Below are 27,795 nucleotides of genomic sequence, written 5' to 3'. Positions count from 1 at the left end.
GCGAATAATTTGACTCGACTATTGTCTGGCACAGGCAGGCCCCGGGTCAGATAACCCGACCAATCAGGGCGCGGGCCGCCGCGCCTCATGCCCGCTTAGAATAATATTATTAAAAAAGCTGCGAGCGAGCTAGACGGGAGGGAGAACGAGCGAGAAGCGAGCAAGGGAGCGGCGGGCGGGCCCGGAGCATGCGGAGCGGCGCCCCGGGCGGGCCCCGGGCTTGGACGAGGGCGCGGGCACCGGCGGGGCGCTCAGGCGGCGGGGGCTTGGAACAGCACGGAGTCCGCGGTCGGCGCAAGGACTTACTGCAGTGACTCGGAACTCGCCTGGAGCCAGCACCTGGCCAGGGGGCTCGCCCCTCCCGCCGCTCTGCCCGGACGGCTGGCGGGGAGGCGCCCATGCGGGACCGAGAGGCGCGGTGAGGGCGCGCGGGGGCGGGCGGGGGTGCAGCCGGCACCATGTCCATGCTGCCCACCTTCGGCTTCACGCAGGAGCAAGTGGCCTGCGTGTGCGAAGTGCTGCAGCAGGGCGGCAACATCGAGCGACTGGGCCGCTTCCTGTGGTCGCTGCCCGCCTGCGAGCACCTCCACAAGAATGAAAGCGTGCTCAAGGCCAAGGCCGTGGTGGCCTTCCACCGGGGCAACTTCCGCGAGCTCTACAAGATCCTGGAGAGCCACCAGTTCTCGCCACACAACCACGCCAAGCTACAGCAGCTGTGGCTCAAGGCGCACTACATCGAGGCAGAGAAACTGCGCGGCCGGCCCCTGGGCGCCGTGGGTAAATACCGCGTGCGCCGCAAGTTCCCGCTGCCGCGCTCCATCTGGGACGGCGAGGAGACCAGCTATTGCTTCAAGGAAAAGAGTCGCAGCGTGCTGCGCGAATGGTACGCGCACAATCCCTACCCGTCACCACGCGAGAAGCGCGAGTTGGCAGAGGCCACCGGCCTCACCACCACGCAGGTCAGCAACTGGTTCAAGAACCGGCGTCAGCGCGACCGGGCGGCCGAGGCCAAGGAAAGGTACGAGTAAGTAGAACTTCCGCGCCGGCTTTCCTGAGCCTGAGGGAGGGAGTCGCAGGGAGTCTGCCCGTCCACCCTCCCCCCCAAAGGCCTAAACTAGACCCTCTAGTCTACAGCCCAACTGCAGCCTAGCCTGACCCAGACAGCACTTAGGTCTTGCTGGAGTCCGGGAGAGCAGGGATTTGTCTAAAGCGGGCAAAATAATGCGGGAAGTTGTCAATTTAATGGACAAGCAGCGAGCTTTGGAGCAAGGGCAGAATTGTGGGTGTGAATCCCCTGCAAGGTAGGCACCACAGGTGAGGCCTGATTTTCCTTCGAAAAACCAAGACCGATGTTTAGGCCTAGGTGGAGGTGGGTGGCAAATTTCTGGCTAGTTGTGCTTACCGCCCCCCACCCTCCGCACTTCCCAGTTTGGCTTTACACACCTCCAGGCGAAAGTATGATTAGGGGTCAGGACTGGGATTAGAACTTCCCTAGTAAGGCCTGGGTAGAGAACGCCATGGACAAGAATTTTCCTTGTCTGGATGTGGAAGCCAGTCCTGTATCCCTCGTGGAAAGGACTAAACGGTAAAAGGCTCCAGGGAGGAGGTGTCAGCTCTGGGAGGGAAGAAGAGAAGCATAGCCCCCTTTTCTGCCTTGCTCGACCCAGCAGCCCGGCAGGCCCTTGACTTCTGTCTTCTCAGGTCCTAGGTAGGTAGGTAAGTATGTCTGAAGAGAGCTGAGACCCACTGATGGGCTGAGAGTTACATGTCCTCAGGGAAACCAGGACTTCCTGAACTAGCTTAAAAGTTGACCAGGAGGTCTTGTAAATGCCTGCCCTGTAGCTCCTCAGAGGTCCAAATCTGGACAGGAAAATGGGAGAGAAGCTGATCGATCGATCGAAGGAACAGAAAATAGCCTGCAGGTAACTGGAAAACAGGACACCTGGGTTTGGTGATATGGGGTGTGTTCAGCCCAGAGTTTGAATGATCCTAGTTAGGGGTGGGGATGCTGGATGGTGGAAACAGATGGAGAGGGTGCTGCAGACTGGACCTTGAACTTGTAATAATCCACCATGGTAAGGTTCTCATTCAGCTTCAAACCCTCTCAAGAAATCAGGAAGAAAACCTTTGGGAAGACGCAAAAAAAAAAAGGTGGGGGGATTCTACCCAGGATTTCAAATATCCACATCTGGTCTGGGTCTTTCAGCAAAGGTAGGGCAGGAGGTGGGTTCTCTGTGCTGGATGCCCTCCATGCAGACTGGCATGAGTCCAGACTTCTGAAGAACTGGATTTTTGGGCCAAGCCCCAGGTGAGAGTTGCAGATTGGGTCCCCAACTTTCTGGTTAAGATGGGCCAAGGCTAGGCCAGGACAAACAAGCACCTCCCTTCTTTCTTGCTTCTTCCAGGGGCTACCCTCCATGCTCCACCTTCTGGTCTTCTGGCTGAAGTTTTCACTATGTTACCAGGGAAAGGGAGTCCTCCACCCTTGGAGCCTCATCCGTAGGCCAAGTCTGTCCCCAGCCAGACGTTTCCCTGAGGCAGAGAAAACCAAAGGGAAATGAAGGCCTGTGAGATACCCAACTTCACGTGGGTCCCTCAGTCTGCAGGGTCCCTCATCGGCCTGTCCCCATTTCTACCAAGCAAACTTAGCTTGAGGAGCCAAGAGTGATCTGAACATACAGGCATCATTTCTTCCATCCTGCCCAGCCCCCAACTCCTGCTCACCAGCCACTGCTCCTAAAAAGAAATAGGGGTGGGGAGAGGACAGGAAGTGCAAAGAGCAGGAAAGATAGTCTTGAGATTGAGAACAGGGGACCCGGTGACACAGGGAGAGGGATGGAGAGAAATCTTGTTGGGGGTTGAGGGGTTGTGAGAACTGCCAGAAAAGAGAACCTGAGAAATTGGTGGAAATCGAAAAACACCAGCAACCAGCGTGGCGGCTCTGTCTCCTGAGAAGGGCGGCAGGTTCTGACTCCGGGTAGGATAGCTCTGAGTGGCCTCGATTTCTCCGCTGACCCCGCTGCTTTGCTCCTGCATTTGCAGGGAGAACAGCGAGAACTCCAATTCCAACAGCCACAACCCACTGGCTTCCTCGCTCAATGGCAGCGGCAAGTCGGTGCTAGGCAGCTCGGAAGACGAGAAGACGCCGTCGGGGACTCCAGACCACTCGTCGTCCAGCCCCGCGCTGCTGCTTAGCCCACCACCGCCACCCGGGCTGCCCTCCCTGCACAGCCTGGGCCACCCTCCGGGCCCTAGCGCAGTGCCGGTGCCCGTGCCGAGCGCAGGCGGCGCAGACCCACTGCAACACCACCATACCCTGCAGGACTCCATCCTCAACTCCATGTCTGCCAACCTCGTGGACCTGGGCTCCTAGGATTCTGTTGTGGACGCGCTTGCTTTCCAGACTTGGCGGGGGAGACCAGAGAAAGGCGGTGCCAGGAGGGCGCCCTGGGCCAGCGGCCCTACCAGGTACTGAAAGACCCGCATGCAGGGCGGGCAGAACTGCCGGGCAGCCGAGGCAAAGCCGACCGCTGTCTGTATGGGTCCTTTTTAGGGATTTATTCTCAACAAGTTGCTTTTGAGATCTTTTGGAGGCCAGGGACGGGGTCTTGAACCAGGCAAGGGAATAAATTATACACCATTCTCTCTCTCCCTACCTCTTTTTTTTTTAATATATTTCTTCTCTCTTTCTTTTCTCCCCTTCTTTTGCCTTTCCCTTTCCTTCTCTTCCCTTCCTTCCTTTTTCTGGTTTCTTTCCTCTCTCCCCTTCTTGTTTTCCTTTTTTCCTGTTTCCTTCTCAATTTTTGGCGCTCTCTCTCTCTCTCTCTCTCTCTCTCTCTCTCTCTCTCTCTCTCTCTCTCTCTCTCTCTCTCCCTCTCTCCCTCTCCCTCTCCCCTCCTCTCATCTCTATCTCTATCTCTATCTCTGTCTCTATCTCTGTCTCATCTTGGCCTGTACTCCTTCTCTTCTGGTCTATTTGCCCCCTCCCAACCCTCACTTTTCAAGAGTGAGGGGAAAGAAGAGGACAGTCAGGGCCTTTAAACCTAGGACATCTCCAAAGACTGTCACCCGAGGACCACCACGGCCCCCGCCTCACCAGGTTGTTGAGCCACAGGTGATGGCTTTTTGCATAGTAACTTAAGGAAACGAGAGAGGGGGGGCCCCAGAAGCCCCTGAACAATCTCTCTCTCTCTCTCTCTCTCTCTCTCCCTCTCTCTCTCTCTTTCTCTCTCCCCCTCCCTCCCTCCCTGCCTCCACCCCCTCACTCCTCTCCCCTTCTCCCTCCGAGGTTCCACTGCGCTGGCTCTCCTCTTCCTCCCAGGACTGTGACCGCGGTGCTCCCGGCAGAGCGCGCCTCCCTAGCCGCGGACTTGCCGTTTCCGTGTTATGCCCTCAGTGAATGTTCTTCGGGAGATATTTCTGCTTTTATTTTATAATAAAATTAGAAATCATAAATATATATGGATATATGCCACGAGGCCTGCGGGCCTAGAGTGCAACAGTGTCTGATTTCCCAACAGGAGCTAGATAACCCTGGTGGGCTTTTCTGGGCACCCGAGCTCCGATGAGACCCCTGAAACCGGGAGATACCTTCCCACGTAATGTCCCACTCTCTAGGTGAAGGGACGAAAAACTCTGAAACCTCCTGCCCCAAATACCTTAGTCCGGGTCCTAGGAAAAACTTCCTGCAGAAGCAGGGAGGGAGGCGGCGTGCTTCTCCCCCACACCAGCCACCAATCAGTGCCACTTTGCACTTGGGGTGTAGTGGAGAGCTATGAAATCGGGCTCCGGTACTCACGTTTGCAGATGCTGAGGATGAGGAGCAAATTGGGCCAGGAAAGTTTTCTGTCGGACAGACTCCTCGGCGTTGGTCGCAGTCCCCAGAACTGGAGCGATTCGCCTACCCCAAGGGCAGCCATTGAGACCTAAGCTCCGGGTGCGCAGCCGGGTGTGGCCGCGACGCAAAGGTCTCTGCACCGCGAACCTGCACTGGGTGCTTCTGTGGGTTTGGCGTGGAGGTGAAGGTTGGGGAAGGAGGAAATCAGAGAAGACAGGGTAGCGGAGCCGCGGGCGCATGTTGTAGATGGGAACAAGTGGGGTGCCTTCAGTCGAAGTATCAAGCCAAAGGGGTGCCTTCCTGCGTGGTGCACTGCAGGTGCTTCTCAGATTGTAAATTAATCTACAGTACCGCCTCCCTTCCGGCCTTCTAACCCCCTTGCAACCGACACGTTCCGGCCGGTCCCGCCAGATACAAAAGGGGCAGGACTGCAAAGAGGAAGTTGAGGCTTTTTGGAGTCGGTTCACAGTGGTTGTGGCTGCTGAACATGTTCCTTCTGGAGACTAGGACTCTAAGACGATCGTGCCTGCTACAGGAGTTGGGGGGGGGGGCGGTGACAGGGAAGACGAAACATTTGTCTGGTCTGTGGCACCCCTTGGAACTTTTCCTTTCTGGTAAAATTGGCGCTTCCTGATAAAATCGGGATAAATTCAGAACATCTTTGCTCTTCCACTTTTTAAGAACCAAGGATTTCTTCTAGCACCGACTCAGGCAGCTGAGTGACCTAATGACTCAAGAGGTTACAGGCTGTGAGTTTAAGGGAATTCCATTATGCTGGGACTACTCACCGAGGCTGGAGTCCTCCGCTTGGGAAGGTGGCACCCTGGGTCCCTCCACTTCTGAACCCCAAGAGAAAATTCCAGTCCCACCAGCTCCCGTGGCCTCTGCTGGAGACTCTGTTTTCAGAAGACAAGTCAGATGAGCTTGAAAACTGGTCTGTGCTTGTAAAGCCTAAGCCGCCCAACCTCAGCTGAATAGAAGAGTGAAGTTGCCGGCTACTACCTGAACTTCCAGAGACGCACACAACTAAAGAAGTCGTTGCGCATCAGCCCAGCTGCATCGTGAGGCTCCTTGCTGAGTCAGAGTCCAGTCCATGCTGTCGTACTTCTGGGGATGAGGCACAGTAGGTTCAGTATTCCGCATTGCCCCTGCCCTCCCCATTGTCGAGTCCCACACTCACCGCCGGAGGCTGTGTATTAACTGTCACATGGACACATACACACATTAGGTCGACTAATCCTGCTATGTTCCATACATGTTGAGTGGCACCAAAACTTCTTACGCATAGTGATAACTTAGGGAAACACAGACTTTTTCACACACACGTTCGCATCTGCGCTCACACAAATACAGAAGCAAGCACAAACAGACCCTCAATCCATTTTCACACACATGTACTCAGGCACTGTCCCCTATACGTGCGAATAACGCACAACTGAATTCCTCAAGAGCGTGTGTGCTCTCACATGCCCGGCCACACCGAAGAGCGCAAATCCACAGTCACACACTGGTGTCTCGGTCAGCAGCCAGCAGTTCTTGCCCAATGACCTGAGGGATCAGGGCTCCTCAAAGTGACTTTCTGGGAAGGCCTCCGGACCTAACTGCTTGGTCCCAGAGAAAGAGATGGTCCCAGCCTGAAAAGGCAACGGATCGGGGATCCCAGCAGGGGCACCCCCTTTCCAGTCAGGCCAGGTGGGATCCCTAGAGTCTGCCCAGAGCTTTCACGTGCCAGCAGAGGGCGGGGAGCCAGTTCCAGGGCTTTTTTCGGTGAAACCAATCCCGCTTAGTGGCGCAACTTGCTGCAAAGGCCCTCTTTCCCTTACCGTTGGACAGCTAACCCGGAAAATGTTTATTTAAACGGGATGGGGAAAACTACACAGATGTGCTGAAAAATTCTAGTAGCTACTCTCCCACTGCATAAATTTTTACAAGTTATCCGGAGCTCCTGCTCCGACCAGAGCACGCCAAATAGACTTAATTTGCACAGCTCTTGCAGGGTGAATAAAGCCATTCCTGTCCGCGTCTATGAGACAGGATTCTCAGTGTCTTGTCAACCCGTCTACCTCCCCTCACCCACCACCCCCCACCAGGGGCAGCCATGGAAGCCTCCAGTTTTGCTCGGGGATCTAAAGGAATGCTGTCGCTTGAAAACGCGGAGTCTCCCCTTCTGCACCTCTGACCGCGTTGCCCTTCATTTTTTCCCTACCAGACTCCATGCCCACGCAGCCCGCCAGGACAAAACCAAATGAAGAAAGAGGAACCAGTCCTCATTGCTTTTGCTCAGGCTCAGGCGTAAAAGCCCTGAGCCACGGAGGGCAGAGGGGAGCAGACAAAGCTGTCCAAGCGTTGATCAGTTGGTCAGTCTCCTCTCCACCCGCACCCCAGCACCCCGTGGCCCTCCTAAGAACTTGGGTCAGGACCTTTTGGTCCCTGCCACAGAGGTGCATCTCGAAGGAGTGGTGCACCCGCTTGGGAAGCAGATGGTGATGGCGGCCATAGCCAGGAAAAGTTAAACAGAGCCAGGCAGATGTGGGAGTAAACACTGGGCTACTGAAAACACAATTTCGGCCCTTGAAAAAAGTAGAGGACAGCCAAGTGGAGACGTCTAAGTCTGCATGCCGGAATTTGGCCTCCACGGTCCCACCATCCCCTCTCTCCTGTGGGATGTCCCAGGGACTCTGAAAGAAAGAGACACAAAGGTTTTTGTGTTGACAGGTGAGCAAAGATCAAGGCGGGACTAGGCTCACGACGGGTCCCTTCCCTTTTTCGTATTTCTACTACAGCGCCACGGGCTTCAGTCTTATGAGCACTCCAAGCTACCTAGAGGACGCTGGAGGTTGACGAGAAGCTGTGAGTGCAGATGTACTGAGAGACGTGAGGAGGGCATGAGAGAAACTGTACAGCAAGAGGGTAAAAAAAAAACGTGCTGGTACGCGTAGACAAGGCGGATGTGCGCCTTACAGCGTGACTGAAAACATGGGTGTGCGTGCGCGTGGCCCGTGGGCGCCCAGGGCACTAGGGGAGCCAGGCAAGTCAGGTGACGCCCAATCGCTCCATCCTCTGAGCGGATGCGCCTGGGGCTGGAGGAGGGCCAGCATCTCCTCTCGAGCTGCCGGATCCCAACCTGGCTTGAGTTAGTCCTCATTCTTGGAGCCGCTGCCGACGTGCAGTCGGTGAACCGGGAGGAAAGGAGGACCTGCGGGTCGCCTCGATCCAAGAAGGGGGCGGGGAGGAGCAGCGGTGGCTTCAAGCGTGGTCTGGAAAGACCTGTCATCCTGATGTCTGGGCCAAGGACCTGCGTGCCGCCTCGCGGTAGTCTGTGCTGCTGGAACTCGGAAATAGCTTTTCCAGAGTGACAGGGTGGCCGCCCTTCAGGGGAGCCAGAGCTGGGGCCCGCTCTCCCGCTTCTAGGTGGCTACTCTAGCCTACCAACAATGGAGTCTCAGTAACACTGTAAAGATGGGTCAGGAAATGACCCACCTAGAGAGGAGCCCCTAGTTACCCTGAAGGCTCCCTTTCTTGTGGGACCTACAACCCCGAGAGGCCGTACATGGACGGACATGCAGGGAGAAGCCTTCTTTAGGACGCCCACAATCCCAGCCCCTCTCCAGCGGAAATCAGAGAGAGGCCCACTCTATTTAGAGCATCTAGCTCGTGCTTTCTCCCCGAGTAACAATATCCGACCCCTCCACTGCGCTGGTCTGCGGACTGGAGGCCACAGGGCTCCGCCTGCCTGCGGAAACCAAGGTCTCTGATGCTTGGGGGCGCCTGGCGCTGGCCACAGCTCCTTCTGCCCCAGTGCGGTGGAGTTCTGAAGACGAGCAGCCGGCGTGCAGCTCAGGCTGATTCTTTAGGACCTGAGCGCAGGGCAGTCGCGAATCGTGGCACTGAGCAGCCCCAGTCCCTGTAGTACTTTGCGCAGGCGGCCTTGCGCAGCCAGCGCTTGGGACAGCTATAGAAAGCCATTTACAACTTTGTCATCTCTGGAAGTCATCCTGGTACGGAGAACTCTACCTCTGCCAGTCCTGGGCACCTGGGCCTGACAGCCAGTGCCTGGGATTCTGGAGTTTCCTTAGCCGAACGTCGCCTCTGCTGCTCTACCCGGAGTCGAACTTGAGCCGCCCGAGGGCCTGTAAAGAGAGTAACGGTTCGGTGGGACAGAACAACAGCTGCAGCGGGCAAGACCTTGCGGAGCTGCCGACTTTCCATTCCCTTCCACCCGGGCTTTTTCAAGGGCCCGAGTGGTTCTGCCCAGACAGGGGTTCACTCGCTCAAAAACTCATTGTCCATGGAATTAGTCAAGTAACTTTCTCTAGGCAGTGAAGACACGAATTCATGTCCCTTCTTTGTTCCCTAGAGTAACTGGTCATAGCTACTTTTTTTCCCCCTTCCTGTACTGGGGTTTGAACTTAGGGTCTTGTGCTTGTTAGGTAGGCTCTCTATCCCTTGAGCCATGTCTCCAGCCCAAATGCTAGCCGTTTCTTCAATGCACGCCACGCATTGGGCACGTTCACCCTTGGTATCTGTTTAATTAGCAGCCAAATAAAGACGCTATTATTACTGGTAAGAGAAACTGAGGAGTCAGATTTGAGAACTTGCAGAGTCGCACACATTACAGAGGCGGGTCGGGCATTTGAACTTGATGTCTGAGATTTCGAAGCACTCGTTCTTCACCAGATATCAGCTCCTGGTCCCGGTTCCGGATGGCAGGGGTGGGCGCCAGTTCTCCAGCGGCTAGCAAGGGGACCGTTCTCAGCAGCGCATGGGTAATGCGAAACGATGGACCAGCCTGGCTACTGATGGAGGGGCAGCAATCTGGCTTGTGTTTTAGGGAGCGGCTTAAGTCAAGTGGAAGAATTTATCTCCTTAGAAATCCGGGTAATTACCCAGCTTCCTCACTAGCCCTCGCTGAGCACACATCATTCATCGCCCTGTTGCACCGCAGGCGGCTCCACTAGTTCTAGTTACTCCAGAGTAAAAAATAAGACCTTGGGGCCTCAGGTCAGTCTGCGACTCTCAGCCCCATCCTGACCATTCTGTGGGGATGGATGAGGCTTAATGAGGACCCTTGGCTGGGATAGGAGTCTTTGGTGAGACATCCTCCTCATTGTCCATCCCCATTAATCCTATGCTGATCAGGAATATAACTCTCATCTGAAGTGGTAGTATATTAAAGTTTTATTGCAAGCCGTGCTTGGTGGTGTAGGCCTGTAATGCCAGCATTCAGGAGGCTGAAGCATGAGGATGGTGAGTTCAAAACTAGCCTGGGCTACATAGCAAGTTCAAGGCCAGCCTGAGCTACATAGTGAGACCCAGTTCCAAAAAAACAAGATCTGAGGATGTAGCCCAGTGGGAGAGGTTTGTGCAAGACCCTGGGTTCCATCCCAGCCCTGGGAGGGGGGAGGACAGGAAAAGGAATCCTTTTATTCACAGAGTACCACTGGGATGCTAGGAGGGAGCCCAGATCTCCAAATCTGCTCTCTAAAGGACCAGAATAGATCCAGCCCATTCCTCCTGCCACACACACACACACACACTTAGCAGAGATGTTGGTGGTACAAGCTCTCCAACTCCACCTAAGTAATTCTGTCAGTTTCAAGATAGGGTATGTAATATCTTACTGTTCTGAGGCAAAGCCATCCAAGTCCCTGGAAGGTCACCATGAGACTCCAAGCCCAAGGAAGTAAGCCAATGAACAAAGGGTGAAAGCAAGTATAAAGAAAGCAAACCAGGAAGTGGTTCACTCTCCCTTTTCCTTCAGAACTGGGGACAACTCACTACAGCACAAGACTCTTTATGGGGTGGGGGAAGAGGTCAGAGGGCATCAGAAAAGCTGAGAAGGTGAAACCGAGTAGTTTCTAAAAGCAAAATAATATAAATAGCTACCAGCATTCATATGGTATAGTACTTTGCAGAGTATCAGTGGTCTCATTTTTTAACATTTGAAGTTATATAGGGTAGGTAGGAAATTCTGATTCCCATTTGACAGGTGAGGGAATGAGACTCAGGGTATTGTTACATGTGGCTTTATTCAGGTAACACAGATAGTAGAGGCTCTTTCCTCTGCACTCTAATTTTGAGGTGATTTGTTGAGCTTTGAGAAAATATTAGATCCTGAACCAACCCAAGCAAAAATTATTCCCTGGGGGTTGGAGAAAGTATTCAGAGAGATGGCAGAAGTCATGAAGTCTAGACAATGCTGAGGCTTCAAGTGGTTGCCCTCAAAATTAGAACAGCCTACCCCTGGAATAACTGAAAGGAAACTCAACCAGAAGACGCCTAGTGGAGTGGGTGGGACAGAGAACTAAAGCTTTGCCCACTCATTGGGCTCAGGACCTGTCAATTAAGGATTTCAATAAATGAATTGGGAACCAGAGATTTCCTCAGAAGGTGAATAAAAATTTTGTAAATAATGCTGAAAGGATTATAGTTGTTTTTAACTGGAAAAAAAATGGGGAGAGACTCAAGACTTTTGTTTACTGGGAAATACTAGCTCCTGGTGTTAATTTGGGTAAAAGTCAAGTCTCACTTTATCATTTATTCATTATTTTTTAAAGGACTAGCTAAAACCATCACCCTGAAGACAAATAACATTAAATAGGAAGAAATGAGGATGAGGGTTAGAGATCCAGTAGGAATGAAAACAGGCTCAGAGAAGGGGTGAAGGAGGTGATACTTCAGAACAGTTGGAACCAAGACACAATTTCCAGGGCTAAGAAGGGGTCAGCACACAACACCTCTGTTCCTGAAGACCAGGAACGTGGAGCCTGGGAAGTTAAACAGATAATGCCACATCACCCAAAGGCAACTGTGATGTGCTAGCCACCAAACCAGAAACCAGGAAAGACTGAAAACCCACCACACCTATCAGCTGTGTCAACAAAAAACTACCTCAGGCTCAAAGTCTACCCAACCCAGACCAGGTTCCAATTCAGATGGAGCTGAGGCAAAAAAAAAAAGCAGGAAAAGACACTGTACTGATGGTCCCCACCTCTGATGGTAGAAAAGCAGTGTGCATTCAGTAGAAATCATACTTTGAATTTGAATTTTGGATTTTGATCTTTCCCTTGGCTAGCTATATGCAGTGTAGTACTCTCTTGCATAGGCAGTGAGCTTCAGCTCCCAGTTAACCCCAAGGGAAACCAATGTTCTGCAGTGTACTGTTGTTAAGCTAGGATGCACTGTAGGTTAAGTGTATTAGATACATTTTAACTTATGATATTTTCAATTTAGGATGGGTTTATTGGGATGTAAGACCATTGTAAGCCAACCAGCATCTGTATTAGGTATTGCTGTAACAAATACATTCTAAAACATTAACTTATTTCTTACCACAAAACAGTCCAATAGAAGTGTCAGCAGGTGGTTTCCCAGAGGGGTGCTTAAAGGACCCAGTTGCCCTCATGAGGTGGTTCCACCATCACCTAAGTCCTTAGGGTCCTTCACATTCAGTTGTTGTGTGGATATGGAACATGGAGGACAGGGATGAGAGATCCAGCATCAGAGGGGGCAGATTTAGAAGTGCTCATCAGGGCTGACCGAGTGGTTCAAGTGGTAGAGTGCCTGCTTAGCAAACATGAAGTCCTGAGTTCAGACTCCAATAACAACAACAAAAAAAAGAGAACTCTTAAAATGACTCTTAGATGACCACTTCTATTCATATTCTATTGGATGAATCTTAGCCATATGACCAACCCAACTATAAGAGAGGCTGGGAAATGAAGCTACCTATGTGACTTAAAAAAATCCCAGGAAGAAGATTTACTGAGGCTGTATAAAGAGTTAGTTGTCAGTGACTTTAGAACAGAGGCATTTTAACTGTGTAAAAATTTTTTAGAAAGAAATTAAGAAGGTGAATCTAGTTAATGTACATTTTGATACAAGAATGAATATAGAATTTTTAAACCTGTTGAAATTACCATAAGAAGGGAACTAAGGTGGAAAGGAAAAAAATAGAGGGAATGAACCATTTGTGTATGTTATAATACATATGTATTATATGTCACAGTGAAACTCCCTGCATAGTTATCTTTTTTTTTTTTTTTTTTTGTAGTACTAGGGCTTGAACTCAAGGCTTCACCTTGAGCCACTCCACCAGCCTTATTTTTGTGAAGGGTTTTTCCACATAGGGTCTCCTGAACTATTTGTACTGGCTGGCTTTGAAACGTGATCCTCCTGTTCTCTGCCTCCTGAGTAGCTAGGATTACAGGTGTGAGCCACCGGTATAGCTATCTTAAATAAACAAAAATGTCTTTTTTCAAAAGCAGAGGACTGGAAGATAAAACAGGTTCTGCTGGGGGGTTGGTACCAGTGGGAGGGGTGTAAGAGAGTGAATATGGTGGAAATATTGTGTACTCATGTATGAAAACAGAAAAATGAGACCTGTTGAAACTATTCTAGGAATGGGAGGAAGGGGGATAAAGGAGAATGATGGAGGGAGTGAATTTAATTATGATATATTGTAAGAACATTTGTAAATGTCACAGTGTGCCCTCAGTACAACAATAATATGATAATAATATAAAATTTCCTTTTTCTATGAAACTGTTGTTACTATTGTTTTTACTATTATGGTTTTAGTGCAATGTTTTGATGTTTTGGGAGGTTTTCTTGCTTTTGGTTGTATTTTGTCTTATCTTGGTTTCTCTATGGTAACTAATATATGTAGAGGGACTGCAAATGAAACTCAGGGGTTGAGCATGTTCTTAGTAGGTGTGAGGTCCTGAGTTCAATCTCCAATGTCAAAAGGAAAGGAAGACAGGAAGAAAGGAGGGAGAGAGGGAGGGAAGGAGGGAGGGAGAGAGAGGGAGGGAGAGAGAGAGAGAGAGAGAGAGAGAGAGAGAGAGAGAGAGAGAGAGAAAGAGAGAAAGAGAGAAAGAAAGAAAGAAAGAAAGAAAGAAAGAAAGAAAGAAAGAGAAAGAAAGAAAGAAAGAAAGAAAGAAAGAAAGAAAGAAAGAAAGAAAGAAAGAGAAAGAAAGAAAGAAAGAAAGAAAGAAAGAAAGAAAGAAAGAGAAAGAAGAAAGAAAACGTGGAGATACCACTCCTATGTTTTGGTCTACAAGTGCCACTCATTTCTCTGGGTCTGTTTCCTCATTGTTGCAGAGGATATTAATCTGGGCAAGGTTCAGTTGAAAGTGATTTTTAAAAATTGAATCAGAAGGCTAGAGGTGTGCCTCAAGTGGTAGAGCACCTGCCTAGCAAGTTCGAGGCCCTGAGTTCAAGCTCCAGTACTACCAAAAAGAAAAAAAAAATTGAATGAGAGTGTCTTAAGCAAAACAGAGGATTATTTCTCTCACACATTGAAGTCTAGGTAGGCAATCTAGGCTTGGTACAAAATAGTCACGCTCCTCCTACTTTGTTGCTCTTCTGTGCAGGATCTTAACCTCATGTTCTAAGATAACAGCAGGATGGAGAAAGGACTGAAGAAGAAAGAGGAAAGTGGATCCTGAGGACAATGCATCTGAACTCTCGGGGAGTTAAACTTGATGATTGCTAATGAACTTTACTGATGGTCTTTGTTTTTAAATTAAAATGAGCAATAACAAGAACAACCAAAACAATAGCGTTGTATAAACAAAAAGATTATTTTTTTTAAACTAAGGCAATTTGTTAACCAAAAAAAAAAAAAACATGGTTGATTCATTTGGAAAGTTAAAAGTCACAACAATAAGAATATTCTTCCCCTGGTATGTACAATGTTGTTCCAGAATTTCATCTCTGGGACTTCCTTTCAGTGGAATATCAGTTAACTATTTCCCATGCATTCATGAAGATATGTTTTCTGGAAAAAACAGAGAAATAGTAGGAGAATTTGTAGCCTTTTTCATTGTTAATAGAACAGTGACGTCTTCAGAAAAATATTTCTATCTATCTTTAGAAAAATATTTCTAACCACGGAGAAATAACCCCATTCCTTCATTCATTTATTAATCCATCACTCATTTATTCTGTCATCCAATAAATATTTTCTGAGGACTTCTACCTGCTAAGAACCAGATATGGATACATATAATTTTTTCTCCCATCTTCATGAGTAGCCTGCCATTCTCTCATGCTGTTGAGTGTGGCCCTGTGACCATGTTTTTTCCAAATGAATGTAAATGGACATGATGTGAACTACTTCAAGACCCGTCCCTTTCTGTGCTCTTTCTCCCTTCCCGTAGGCTGGATGGCAATGACTAGCATCACCTAGAAAGCCATGCATTGAAAATAGAAATGCTTCCATTAGCCTGGATCCCTAAATATCTACAAGGATTAGAGCACTAAACTTCCCTGTTGATCTGGAACAGCTGCCCCAGATTAAATAAGAGAGAAACAAACTTGTTCTGTGCTTCAGCCAACATGTTTTGAGATCAATTTGTTACAACAATTTATTCTAATTCTGTCCCAGAGCATCACTAGCCCCAGGAGGCACCATCACACTGTACTCTATGAGCCCCTGGAGTAGAGCAGCCTAGTTAAAAAACTAGGCACGTGTGATGGATACACCAGGCAGAGACTCCCCAGTGTAGACAGATGACTGGATCAGTGTCCTATTTGTGAAGTAAGGGATCGTCATCTTAACTCTCAAATGTGTGATCTGTGGGACAGACCAAAGCAGGTAGCAGATAACTCTTTTTTTAAAAAATGAATAGACTCTTCTGGAGCCAGTGCTTTGAATGAAGCCAGTCTGCTTAAGTCCTAAGAGTTCCTTTCTTCATGTTGTATGGGAATGAGTGGGGGCAGAGAGAACAAAGAGGAAGAGATCAACTGAAACTTGTATTCAAAACTAATAGTGAAGATGAAATTCTGGTTTATCCACACAGAGCACCTGCCCACAACCCCAATTTCATCACAGGGAGAGAGCACTAGGTGGGGAGCCAGGAGATCTGAGATTTTACCTCCATCCTCACCTCCCTTTGTGAACTGGAGCAGGTTAGCAAGTCCTCTGAACTTCAGTTTCCCTGACAATAATGGGAGAGGACTAGCCAAAGCCTGTCATTCTACAGTTATGTCAGGAGAAGCCTGATTAATGTAGAAAGCAGCCTGAATTTTTTGGAAGAAAGTCTTTGAGTATAGTGAGGAACGTAGAATCCAGTTGCCCACAGAGATCAGGGCATCACAGCCCCCAGGACACACCACAGCATGGAATCTAGCACAGTGTATCCTGGAGGATCACTTCCGATGCTTCCAACTTTTCTGAGTGCTGTCACCATACTAGAGCAATACTGTGTGTTGTCTGTGACTGTAACACCTGGCTTGTGGATGCCAGGTGGTCTCAGAGCATCCTGGACTCTGGCAGACCTAAGAATAAGTTGGGAATTAGTGCTGCTTAAATGTCATGCTTATTCTGACTGTCTTCAGTCACTGAGCAAAAAAGTAAAGAATTGGTAATGCAAAAAAAAGTAGAAAGACTTTGAGAATGACTGCATTGGTAAGAGCATTGTTCCTTTAGAAGGCAACATGAAGTAATGCTCACACTATTACAGTAAAGGCTGGGTCCCAGGACAAAGCACTGAACTTACTATTTGAGTTTCTGTACTGGGATTTTTAAAATAAGGTTTTTGGGGAAAAATACTTCTACTAAGAATGGCAGAATAAGTAACTCCAAAAGCCCAGTCCTCCATAAGCAATAAAGGAATTGGAGAAAACTGTCATAATCAATTTTTTTCAGAACTCTGGAAACTAAAAGCTTACAGCAACCCAAAAAAGCATGCAGTTGAGAAAACAGCTGAATCTCAGTAACAAGAGCAAGCTTTGTGGTATTTTAACTTGCCCTAATCCCATCCCCGACTCACCAGTTCAGCCTACCTTCTCAGTACCTTTCCAGGAAGGAGCAGAATGGGCCTCCTTTCTAAAGTGTCCTTAGCTGATCTGTCTTCTGGCTCTTTAGTAAAGTCTTGCTCAAGAGATTTGTCTTTATCTTGCCTGCTGGATGGAATTTGCCTTATATCCAAGTCACTGGAGGCACATATAAAAACATTTGCAGGCTAGGGTTTTGCTTTCTGCTCCAAATAATAGAATAATTAACAGTTGGGCAAATAATAGAATAACCAAAAGGCTTGGAAGAAAAGGCTGAAGTGAAATGCTTTGGGGAGTGAGGGTTTTAGAACGCTACAACATATTCTTGAGACTCTAGAAGACGATGGGCATGCCCAAAGCTGGGTGCATGCCCAGGCAACACCTGAGGAGGCACGAAGCTCTTAGCTCTGGTTGACCTTGAGGCTCTGCACAAGAATGAGAAGACTAAATCAGAGCTGTAAAATTCTTGGCTGAGTGTTGAAGACATACTCAACATACACACAGAAACCTTCCACAAGGACAGAACTTTATGGTTCCAAGTGTTTAAAGAAATAATTGTCTAATCATTAGCTGACTACTAAACTAATAGAACAGAGTTCAATGGCCATACTTGACAAAGAATACAGACTCTACTTAATTAGCTCAGAAAAGTCACTAAACAAATAACAGCTATAACAGACACCACCAACAAAAAATGCAGAGGAGAGGTGAAAGCTGATTTCAAGACTTGCCATAGTCAGAGTGTCCAATTTTCAACAAAGAAAAGTATGAGGCATACAAAGAGACAAGAAAGTATGTCCCATAATCAGGAAAGAATAGGAGTAGTAGAAACTGTTACTGAAGAAACCTATACATTGGACTTACTAAACAAGGACTCTGAAATCAAAGAACTAAAGGAAATGTTGTCTAAAGAATTAACAGAAAGCATTAGAATGACATCTCACCAAATAGAAAATACCAATAAAGAAATAGAAACTATAAAAAGGAACCATACAGAAACTCTAAGTTGAAAAGTACAGTAACCAAAATGAAGATTTTATTAAAGGGGCTCAACAGAAGATTTGAGATGGCAGAAGAATCAGCAAACTTGATAACAGGTCAGTTGTTGTTATCCAATCTAAGCAACAAAAAGAAAAAAGAATGAAGAAAACTGAACAGAATTTGTGAGACCTGTGGGATGCCATCAGGCATACCAACTTAAACATAACCAAAGTCCCAGAAGGAGAGAAGAGAAACAATGTTTGATGAAATAATAGTCAAAAACTTCCCAAATATGATGAAAAACAAATCTTCATATCCAAGAATTTCTATGAACTCCAAGTAGAAAAAAACATAAAGAGATCCATGCTGAGATATATTATAATCAAAGTGACAGAAGACAAAGAGAGAATCTTGAAAGCATCAAGAAGGAAGAGACTCTTGTTCAAAAATCCTCAATTAGATTAATTGGTAGGCCCTAGCTACTTGGGAGGCTGAGATCAGGAGGATCAAGGTTCAAGGTTAGCCCAGACAAGACCCTGTTTCCAAAATAACCAGAGCAAAATGGACTGGAAGTGTGGCTTAAGTGGTAGAATGCCAACTTTGCAAGCTTGAAGCCCTGAATTCAAACCCCAATCCCCCAATTAACAGGTAATTTCTCATCAGAAACCCATGGATGCCAAAAGACAGCAGGATGACATATTCAAAGTGCTGAAAGAAAAAAAAGTAAATACCTCTCAATGAAGATTCTATATATGACAAAACTATTCTTTAAAACTGCAGAAGGGTTGGTGGAGAAACTCAAGTGGTAGAGCACCTGGCTAGCAAACATGAAGGCCCTGAGTTCAAGCCCAAGACCACCCCCCCAAAAAAGAAGAAGAAATTAAGACATCCATAGATTAAATCAGTTTTGCTTTCTAATAACATCCTCAAATGCTACCAAAAGAGCCTCCATTTTATAGTGAATAGTGTATAATAAAACCATGGCTCCCCTTTCAGGATGTAAGGAAGCCATGGGCCTCAGTTTGGTCCTTGCCCCGAGCAAACAATCAGCACTCAATGATTTTCATCCCCATTATTAGAAGTGCCACTCATTTCTCAGTGACAAACAAACAAAAACAAAAACCAGGACTAGATCCAGAAGGACTAGCCTATAGACTTCTTCCTTTGAGACTTAAAGGTACCTGCAAGGACACTAAAAAAAGTTCATATTATTCATTTATTCATTTTTCAGCTGAAAAGGCTAATTCAGAGAGATAAGGTGACTTTCCAAAGCCCACATAGGAGGATAGTTGTCCTGGTTCCACTGGCTTTGGGGACTCCTCTTTACTTAACACTCAATAATAATTAATTATTTATTTTTTGCAATATTAGGTTTTGAACTCAGGGCCTTGTAGTTATTTGGCAGGTGCTCCCTCACTTTGAGCATGCTGCCAGCTCAATTTTTATCAAGTTCAAATATATATGGAAGGGAGAATCCAAATGATTTACATTTTGTTAATTAAGTAAACTCAATCAATTTGGTTTCATTCAAAAAATCAAACACCTTTAAAATATCAGAAAGAGGGAAAAAGAAGGAAGATGATGGAAAAGAACATGGAGATGGAGAAAAGAAGAATGAAAAGAAATAGACTAAAAGAGAGGAAAGGGGGAGCCAATGGGAAAAGCAAAATAGAAAAAGAATCAAGAGGAATATAAGTAAAGTGAGAAAGGGGGATATGAGAGGAGAAAGAGTGAGGTTGATAGGGGTCAGGAAGCCTAGGAGACCTGGGGCCTGGATTCATCTCTAAGCAAGTCTCAGTTTCCTTAAATTGAGAGTGCCACATTCCTGCACCAAGGGGCAGTTGCAAAGAGATGGCATCTTCTTTTGTATCATGAAATATGAAAGTTGATATTAGAGGTAGAATCTCTTGGTGGGATCTGGTCCTGGTCCATAGAACCCCGACTCTATCCCTATATACTTTATCTTGCTGGTAAACTCTATCCTGATAGCTTCAGGGCTTGACACTGGTCCAGCAATAAACCCTACCTTATTCTCATAACACAGCTAAAACTGATAGAATTACATGAAGGATAATACTAAAAATTACTCCTTCCAATATTCTCTGCTTTCTTGTCCTTGGTTCTGTACCCATCTGGCTCCATCCTCTAATCTAGATTCCTTTTTCTGACTCAGGTCACTGCCTTGGTTTAGTTGTTCATCTGGACTTCTTCCCTTCCTTCTTAAGAGTCCCTTGATTTGGGTAGAACCCAAAAGTAAAGTAACCTGCCAGGGGCATTTACACAAGACACCATTCCTTGTGTCATTATCTCTTCCTAACAGCACCCAGGTTTTCCTTTGGGAAATCATCTGTTTCCCCCTTGCGTAACAGTCATGTGATTTGGGTGTTACTGAGCCTAGCCCAACTTCAGGGGACAGTCCTAACTGTCTTACTACCACTAACACAATCACACTCCTCTTGCCACAGTTTTGGTTAAAATGGTGGTCATATAACCCAGTTCAATAGGGCATCCTGAACAGTCAAGATTGGTTTAGGTTTGTTGACTCACAGAGAATTGTGGGACTTATATACCTAAGTCTAATAAAGGAAAAGAAAATAGATTTCTCCTCTCTCTTTGTGTTGAATGATATGAGGTTGTGATCTGGAACTGCTGGAGTCATTTTGCTACCATGAGGAAAGATAGCCTGAGGGTAAGGCCAACACACAGAGTAAGGCAGGGTTTTGGGGATTTCAAAGAAACTGACCCAGATCCTTGATCAACTGTGCTTGAAGTTTGCCCTAACTCTAGAAATTTTATTGGAGGGTTTTATTCGGACCAAAAGCATCCTACTCATGCTATATTCCACTAACTTCAATCCTGTAGAACCCCATGGGCCTTTTGTCCATGTTTCCTTCCATCAAGGAAACCTGCTCAATTGACCCAGGCTGACTATCTGCAAAGTGCCAGGGGTAATTCCCCATACAAATACTAATGGAAAATAGTATTTCATCCTTGAATAAGTGCACTCGAATTGTTAGCTCTGCTTCCTGACAGCCAGTATCCCCAGCCTGGCACCCTCATGGTGGATGTTTTTGCACCACAGTCACTCTATGAAATTCCTACCCACTTCCAGAATGTAGTGTTTACTAATGGTTTCTGCCTTGCCCCCTTGACATTGACTGCTATTGCCCCCTTTGATTCAGGTCTCATCTTTCTTAATAATAGAACCTGAAATTTGTAGCTAGGCATTTGGTTGCCCATAATAAAATTGTATTTTCCCTCCTCCCTTGCAGCTACATGTATCATGTAACCATGTTTGTGCTAATGAATGTTATTAGAAGCTTTGCATACAAATTTCTGAAAGTGTTCAAGAAAGAGAACCTTTCTTCACCCTTCCTCCTTCTTGTGACAGGGATACAGATGTGATATATGGAGCTTGCATATAACCAGGGAAGTTAGACCATGAGGCAACAGGCTTAATGTTGGTGGAGCAGCCATGTTGAAGGAGCCTGAATCTCCTATGACTTTGGAGTCTCTGTTTTAGCCATAGAGTTCTACTCCAGACTTCATTTAAGTAAAAAAAAAAAAAAAACCCCTATCTTTTTTTTCCTTTTGTTACAAATTTCTTGGATTTTCTGGCACGTGTAGTTGTATCTACTGCTAATTAAAAAAAAAAAGACCTAACTGTTCATATTCCAAAAGCATAATCTTTCTTCCTCCATCCACATAGCCCTTTTATGTGTGTAATTTGCATTTATTCTCTCATATTGTAGTATTAAGTCTGACCATTCCTGTTTCACAAAGGTACTAAAAAATTTCATGGCTGAGTTCAAAGTACTGCCTAAGACAAGGAAGTGAACTTGGCTGAGAAGGTGTAACTCCTAGTCTTCCAGGGTTCGCTGTACTCATCAGAGGGTATTATGAAGAGGTAAGCTTCAGCACAGCCAAGGCACCAGTCATACAAATGCCTGAATGAATTTCTCTGGACCCCGAAGGATTCCAGAGATGTTCCTACTTTCAATTCAGGCTTTTTTCAGGTTAAGCTATAGGAAAACACAGTTAACTTTGTTCCCTTTACAGCTTATAGAAATAGTACAAGAACACTTCATCTAATTTTTATAAATGATCCTAGCACATGGTGACATATCCAGATCAGCAGATGACAAGTATGTCCTTCTAGGGAATGAAGGATAAAGACGATGAGAGAAATTCAGGAAACTCTCACCAAAGCTCATGAGTGGACAGACAAAGGATAGGTAAACTGAGGCAAGTGACTAGGAGACTGAGTATGGATAGTAACCTAAGTTCATAGATGAGAGCTAATTGTGTAGGGATAGATTTTTTTGTTGGCTAATCTAATAAACTCAACTACATAGCATTTATCAAGAGTCTGTGATGGCTTTTTTCATCTTTCAGCTTGGAGGAGGCCAAGGTGCAGCTTTCTTAGGATGTCCCAAATCTAGGTTCATCTGACACCAGCCACCTCCACCATGCTACCCAGGTTTGACCTCAAGGAGATCAAAGTTGTTTCCCTGAGGTATACCAGTGGCTAAGTTGGTACCACCTCTGTCCTGGCCACCAAGATCAGCCTCTTGGGTCTGTCTCCAAAAAATGTTAGTAACATTATCAAGGCAACCAGTGACTGGAAGGCCCTGAGGATGACAGTGAAACTGACTATTCAGTACAGATAAGATTAAGTTGGTACCTTCTGCCTCCGCCCTGATCTCCAAAGACCTCAAGGAGCCACCAAAACAGAAACAGAAAAGTATTAAACACAGTGGAAATAATCACCGTTGATGAGATTGTCAACATTGCTCAAAAGATGTGACAGAACTTTAGCCAGAGAACTTTCTGGACTCATTAAAGAGATCTTGGGTACTGCACAGTCTGTGGGCTGCAATGTTGACTGTTGCCATCCTCATGACATTATAGATGATATCAACATGGTATAGTGGAACACCCCACTAGCTAAGAAGTACAGGGGAAAATATTTCAATAAAAAGTTATCTAACCAAAAAAAAAAAGAGAGAGAGAGAGTCTATGACATGTCAGGTACCATGCCCAGTGTTAGTTTGCAAATTATATGTGCAATATTGGTCTTGCCTTCAAGGGGTACATGGACTAGCTCCAAATGTCAACAGGCAGGGCTTTGGAAATATTCTGCTTCCCTGCTTGGTGGGACACTGTATGCAAAATGGATCACTGAGTTTAGCAGGGACCTCCACAGAGCTGCAACAGAAGGGAAAGTGCCCCCATGCACTGGTTTTACTCTGACTCCAAATCAAATGGAACCTCCTCTACAAAGCCTGCCTAATTGGCTCCCCCGGGTAGAATTGACTGACCCTTACTGGAGTATTCCACAATACTTTGTATACAACTGTGTTGTGACACTTATTCCAACTACTTTTTAAACATATCTTCCCTTCCATAATATGTTTCCTTGGATTTGTATCTTTACTATTTCACATAGTATGCACATGTGTACAATACGTGCTCAAAGAATATTTGCTAAATTAATGGAAAGATGGACATAGATTCTTCTGGTCTCCCCACGTTTTTTGTTCATATGCTTCATTAGGGAAAAATATTTGAGCATGTTCTACATTATAAAACATGTAAAGATAATCAAAACTAAACTAGTTTTGATATGAAATTTGCTATCACAGAGCCAGGTGAGGTGGCACATGCCTCTAATCCTAGTACTCAAGAGGCTGAGGCAGCAGGATCTAGAGTTCCAGGCCAGCCTGGTGAGAGTCTGTCTCAAAAAGCCAAAAAAAAATTGTTTTAACGTTTGGAGTATCTTATTTTTAACAGCACATCATTAACAGTCATAGATGCAAATTTTGATTATTTTTTGTCTCTCTGATTAGGATATCATTGTCTTTGCTTTGTGACAGGGTATCTGAAGTATCTAAGTCAGGAGATGAAATACTCAGTCTGCTCTTTTTAATGTTATTTTGCTTGTATTGATTGTTTAGTTTTTCAACTTAAAGATTGTTTACAAGTTGGGCACCTGTGGCTCATGCCTGTAATCCTAGCTACTCAAGAGGCAGAGATCAGGAAGATCGAGGTTCAAAGCCAGCCTGGGCAAATAGTTGGTAAGACCCTATCTCAAAAAAACCCATCACAAAAAAGGGCTGGTGGAGTGGCTCAAGATGTAGGCCTTGAGTTCAAACCCTAGTACCACAGGGAAAAAAAAATTGTTTACAAAAATCCTGGTAATGGTCAGGCACAATGGCTTGTTCCTATAATCCCAGCTACCTGGGAGGCTAAGATTAAGAGGATTTCAGTTCAAGGCCAGATCTGGGGGAAAAGTTACTAAGACCTGATCTCAACCAATAAGACAGATGTGGTGGCACATGCCTGTCATTTAGCTATGCGGGAGGTATAGGTAGGAGGACAGAGGTCCTAGGCCAGCCCTAGGCAAAAAATAAGACCCTATCTGAAAAATAGCTGAAGCAAAAGGGACTGGGGACATGGCTCAAGCAGTAGAGCACCTGCCTAGCAAGCCCAAGGCCCTGAGCACAAACCCTAGTACTAGAAAAAAATCCTTCTAATAGTCTTAATAATTCAAAATAAGTAATTTCATTAAAACTAAAAATGAGGAGTACGAATGTAGCTCAGTGGTGAGTGCTTGCCTAGCATGCTTAAGACACTGTGCTTGAGCCTCAGCAAAAAAAAAAAAAAAAGTGAATAAATAAAAATAAACTAGGTATGATCATCCTGGCACCTCTAAAGTCCATCATCCTGTGACATGACACTCCCAAATGATTAAGGGATCCCCTGGCGATCCTGTTGGGGAGCATCCATGCTTCTCTGGGAGTAGCATGTAAGTAGCATCTGAAATATGGCCTGAAGGTGGGTGCCACCGTCAACTTGTATATGAAATATTAGTAAATCTTTTTATAAAATTTTAAAAGTAAAATTAAAATATAGATGGAAATTCTGTTGTTTTCCTGTCCTACCCCAAATGATCATTGGATCATAGGCCTTAGGTATTTAAAGAGGCTGCCTGGAACTTTGACAGAGAGGTGGGATTTTTTTGCAGGAGGACAGTACTGGGGGTTGAACTCAGGACCTGGTGCTTGCTAGGCAGGTGCTCTACACTAGAGCCATTCTACCAGTCCTTTTTGATTTTTTGTTTTTGTTTTTGTTTTCCGGATTAAACTCAGGGCCTACTCTTTGAGCCACCCCACCAGCCCTTTTTTGTGAAGGGTTTTTTCAAGATGCAGTCTTGAAAACTATTTGCCTGGGCTGACTTCAAACCACTATCCTCCTGATCTCTGCCTCCTGAGTAGTAGAATTACAGGCCTGAGCCACCAGCACCCAGCTGGGTTGGGTATTTTTTAAATAAGGTCTCACGTCTCACTTTATGTTCGTGCCAGCCTGGACGCAATCCTCCTATTTATGCTTCATGCTGTAGCTACAATGACAAGTGCGTGCTACAACGCCTAGTTTTTTCTGTTGAGATGGAATCTAGAGAACTTTTTCTCCCTGGCTGGTCTGGTACTGTTGTCCTCCCAATCTCAGCCTCCTGTGTAGCTGGAATGACAGGTGTGCACCACTGTGCTCACCTGTTGTTTAAGATGGGGATTTCACTAACTTGTTGCCTGGGCTGGCCTCAAACCATAATCCTCCCAATCTTAGACTCCCAAGAAGCTAGGATTACAGGCAGAAGCCACTGGTGCCCAGCTCAGATCCGTGTTTTGTTTGTTTTGTTTTACAGTGCTAGGAATTGAACCCGGGGCCTTGTGCATGCTAGGCAAGCAGTCTACCAACTGAGATACATTCCCAGCCCAAAGGAAAGGTTTTGAATAGAAAAGAAAGACTAGATTTAGTAAGTATACAGCTGGCAGCAAACACAGAATAACTAATTTCAATTCAAGTAACATGGTTTTAAAACATGGTGGCATTTTTTATTATATTCATCCCATCAAGAGGCAGAATTTATCCCCCTTCCCCTACAATCTGAGGGTCTGACGATGTGGTGGCAGTAATGTTATATGACCTCCGAGACTAGGTCATAAAAGGCCATGCAGTTTCCACTTGCTCACTGGAACTCTGAGTCTCCAGCAAGGAGTCAACCACCCAGAGGCCTCCCTACTGGAGCAGCTATGTAGAAGTGACCCAATTGAAAGTCCCAGCCCAACCTTCCAAGCCCTCCCTGCCAAGACACCAGACAAGCAATAGGTGTCTTAGAGCCTCCCCCAGATCACCGGCAGATTAAATGCCACCATATGACCTCTGCCAATTCTATGTGATACAGACAAGTACTACCTGAATTCCTGACACAAAAACTGTGAGATATAAGATCAAGGTTATTTTAAATCACTAAATTTGGGGCTTGTTTGTGATGCAGCAGAGAACAAGCAGACAAGGAAAGTGGTTCTTAAAATCAGAGGTCTCAAACAGTAGAACAGACCAGCTTGGAAGAGAGTGATTGCAGCAACGGCCAGTTTCAATAAAAGCTGGACACACATGGGTCAAGGGTCATTGGGAGGCAGTTGTGTGGTTGTGAAAGAGTACTGAGGGGCTGAGGGTGGGGCCCAGGGATAGGGTGAATGCTTAGCATGCACCAGGCCCTGGGTTTGATCCCCAGCACAAAAAGAAGGAAGAGGGGAGGGGAGGGGAGGGAAGAGGAGAGGAGAGAGGGGAGAGGAAGAAGGAAGGAAAGAAAGAAGGAAGGAAGGAAGGCAGGTTCTGAGCTTGAAATCAAACACTGTCAGGTCCTCCCACTCTTTGGGTGAGTTGTGTCACTGTGTGCACTGTGTTCATTGTGAACATTAAAGGGAGTCTGATGCAGAGTTCTGGTGGCTCACACCTGTAATCCTAATCACCTGGGAGGCAAGGTTCAGGAGGATCACTGTTCTAGGCCAGCTTGGGCAAAAATCATTGCAGGACCCCATCTAAATGGGAGCACCCACCTGTCATCCCAGCGATGGTAGGAAGCATAAAATAAGAAGATGGTTGTCTAGGCCAGCCTAGGCTAAAAGCAAGGCCCTATCTTCAAAATAACCAGGGCTAGATGTACGGCTTGAGTACTAGAGTGCCTATTTTACAGCACAAAGCTCGTCATTCAAACCCCAGTACCACCAAAAAAAGGATCTGAACACCATCTGCAAACTGGACTCTGCAAGTTGTCATATTGCGAAAGAATTCCTTCACTGGGTGACCAGTTGAATTAGGTGAATTAGCTGAGATTGTAGAAAAAGAGAGTGGTCCTACTTCATGTAGTAAAGTATATAAGTGTAAAAATCTGACCTTATTGGTCAGGCTTTCATCTTCCAAAAGACTGTTCTGAGTTATATCTCCAGAAGCCTGTTCTCCTTGCTGCCTCCCCTAACCTTTGAGAGATGAGAGGGTCAGCCAGGCAAGCAATCTCATTATTAGTTTGAGAATAATGGTAAATTTTAGAAGCTCTCCATCTGTGTGCACAGAAGATTGAGAGATTTGGGGACAGTACTAGGAACTGAGAGTGATAGAGAACATAATTATTTATGACTTACCCAAATTTTTCCTTAATGTTCCAGGTCTAGAAAGAAAATCAGTATTTCTGACAAATGTTTAGGTGATTGTTTATGATACTCAAAGAAACAAAAATCTTGAGGCGAATGGTGTGAAGGAAGTTAGTTGGAGAAACAATATAGGTCCTGATGGAATATTAAAGTCCTAAAGGCTGAGGAGGGGCGTCCAGACAGAGAGCCAGGGTTTGCAAACTCAGTTGCCATGGCCTGCGAGGATCGGAAGATAAAGTGATGGCGCCACCTGCTGGAGAAATGTAAGCTTGGCGTCCCTCCACTTGCGGGTTGTGTTCTGCTCCTCCCTGAAACTCAGGCTTAAAGGTCAAACCCTCCTGAGCGCCAAAACCTGCAAGAAGGTGGGAAATCACTGTCCTGTTTACCCATGAGCCTCCAGCCATTCAAGCCTGTGCTTTTGGTCCTCAGAAGCCTTGCAGTTTTTCCCAAAGAAGACTGGGATCCCACAAACTTGTTCCAAGTACCTTAGAAAGGTAGGATCATAGAGATGACATCCCCTGAGCCTCCCCTGTCTGTAAATAAGCTGCCTGACCACAATGGTAAAGGTCCTGTCCCCGGGGCCCTCGGGATAGCCACTGGTGACGCCCTTGGGGAAGAGGCATGGCAGATGAGAGAGGGGCTCCTACTAACACTGATGAGTCTGCAGACCCCACTCTGCATAGGCTGCATTTGAAGGGTTCC

General features: G+C 46.5%; 1 protein-coding gene and 1 pseudogene across 1 annotated transcript; both read left to right on the top strand.

The window, feature by feature from the left end:
• The first annotated feature begins 350 nt into the window (after positions 1-350).
• Positions 351-3,939, top strand: Six2 (SIX homeobox 2). Its single transcript, XM_020168988.2, has 2 exons — positions 351-1,018; positions 3,043-3,939. Exons 1-2 carry the CDS (start codon positions 459-461, stop codon positions 3,371-3,373), a joined length of 891 nt encoding a protein of 296 aa, XP_020024577.1. The 5' UTR covers positions 351-458; the 3' UTR covers positions 3,374-3,939.
• Positions 3,940-21,993: 18,054 nt separating this feature from the next.
• LOC109689902 (large ribosomal subunit protein uL11-like) lies at positions 21,994-22,550 on the top strand (annotated as a pseudogene).
• Positions 22,551-27,795: the final 5,245 nt, after the last annotated feature.

Source organism: Castor canadensis, chromosome 12, assembly GCF_047511655.1.
Source record: "Castor canadensis chromosome 12, mCasCan1.hap1v2, whole genome shotgun sequence".
NCBI classification, from domain to species: Eukaryota; Metazoa; Chordata; class Mammalia; order Rodentia; family Castoridae; genus Castor; species Castor canadensis.
This window is presented reverse-complemented; position numbering and strand designations above follow the sequence as displayed.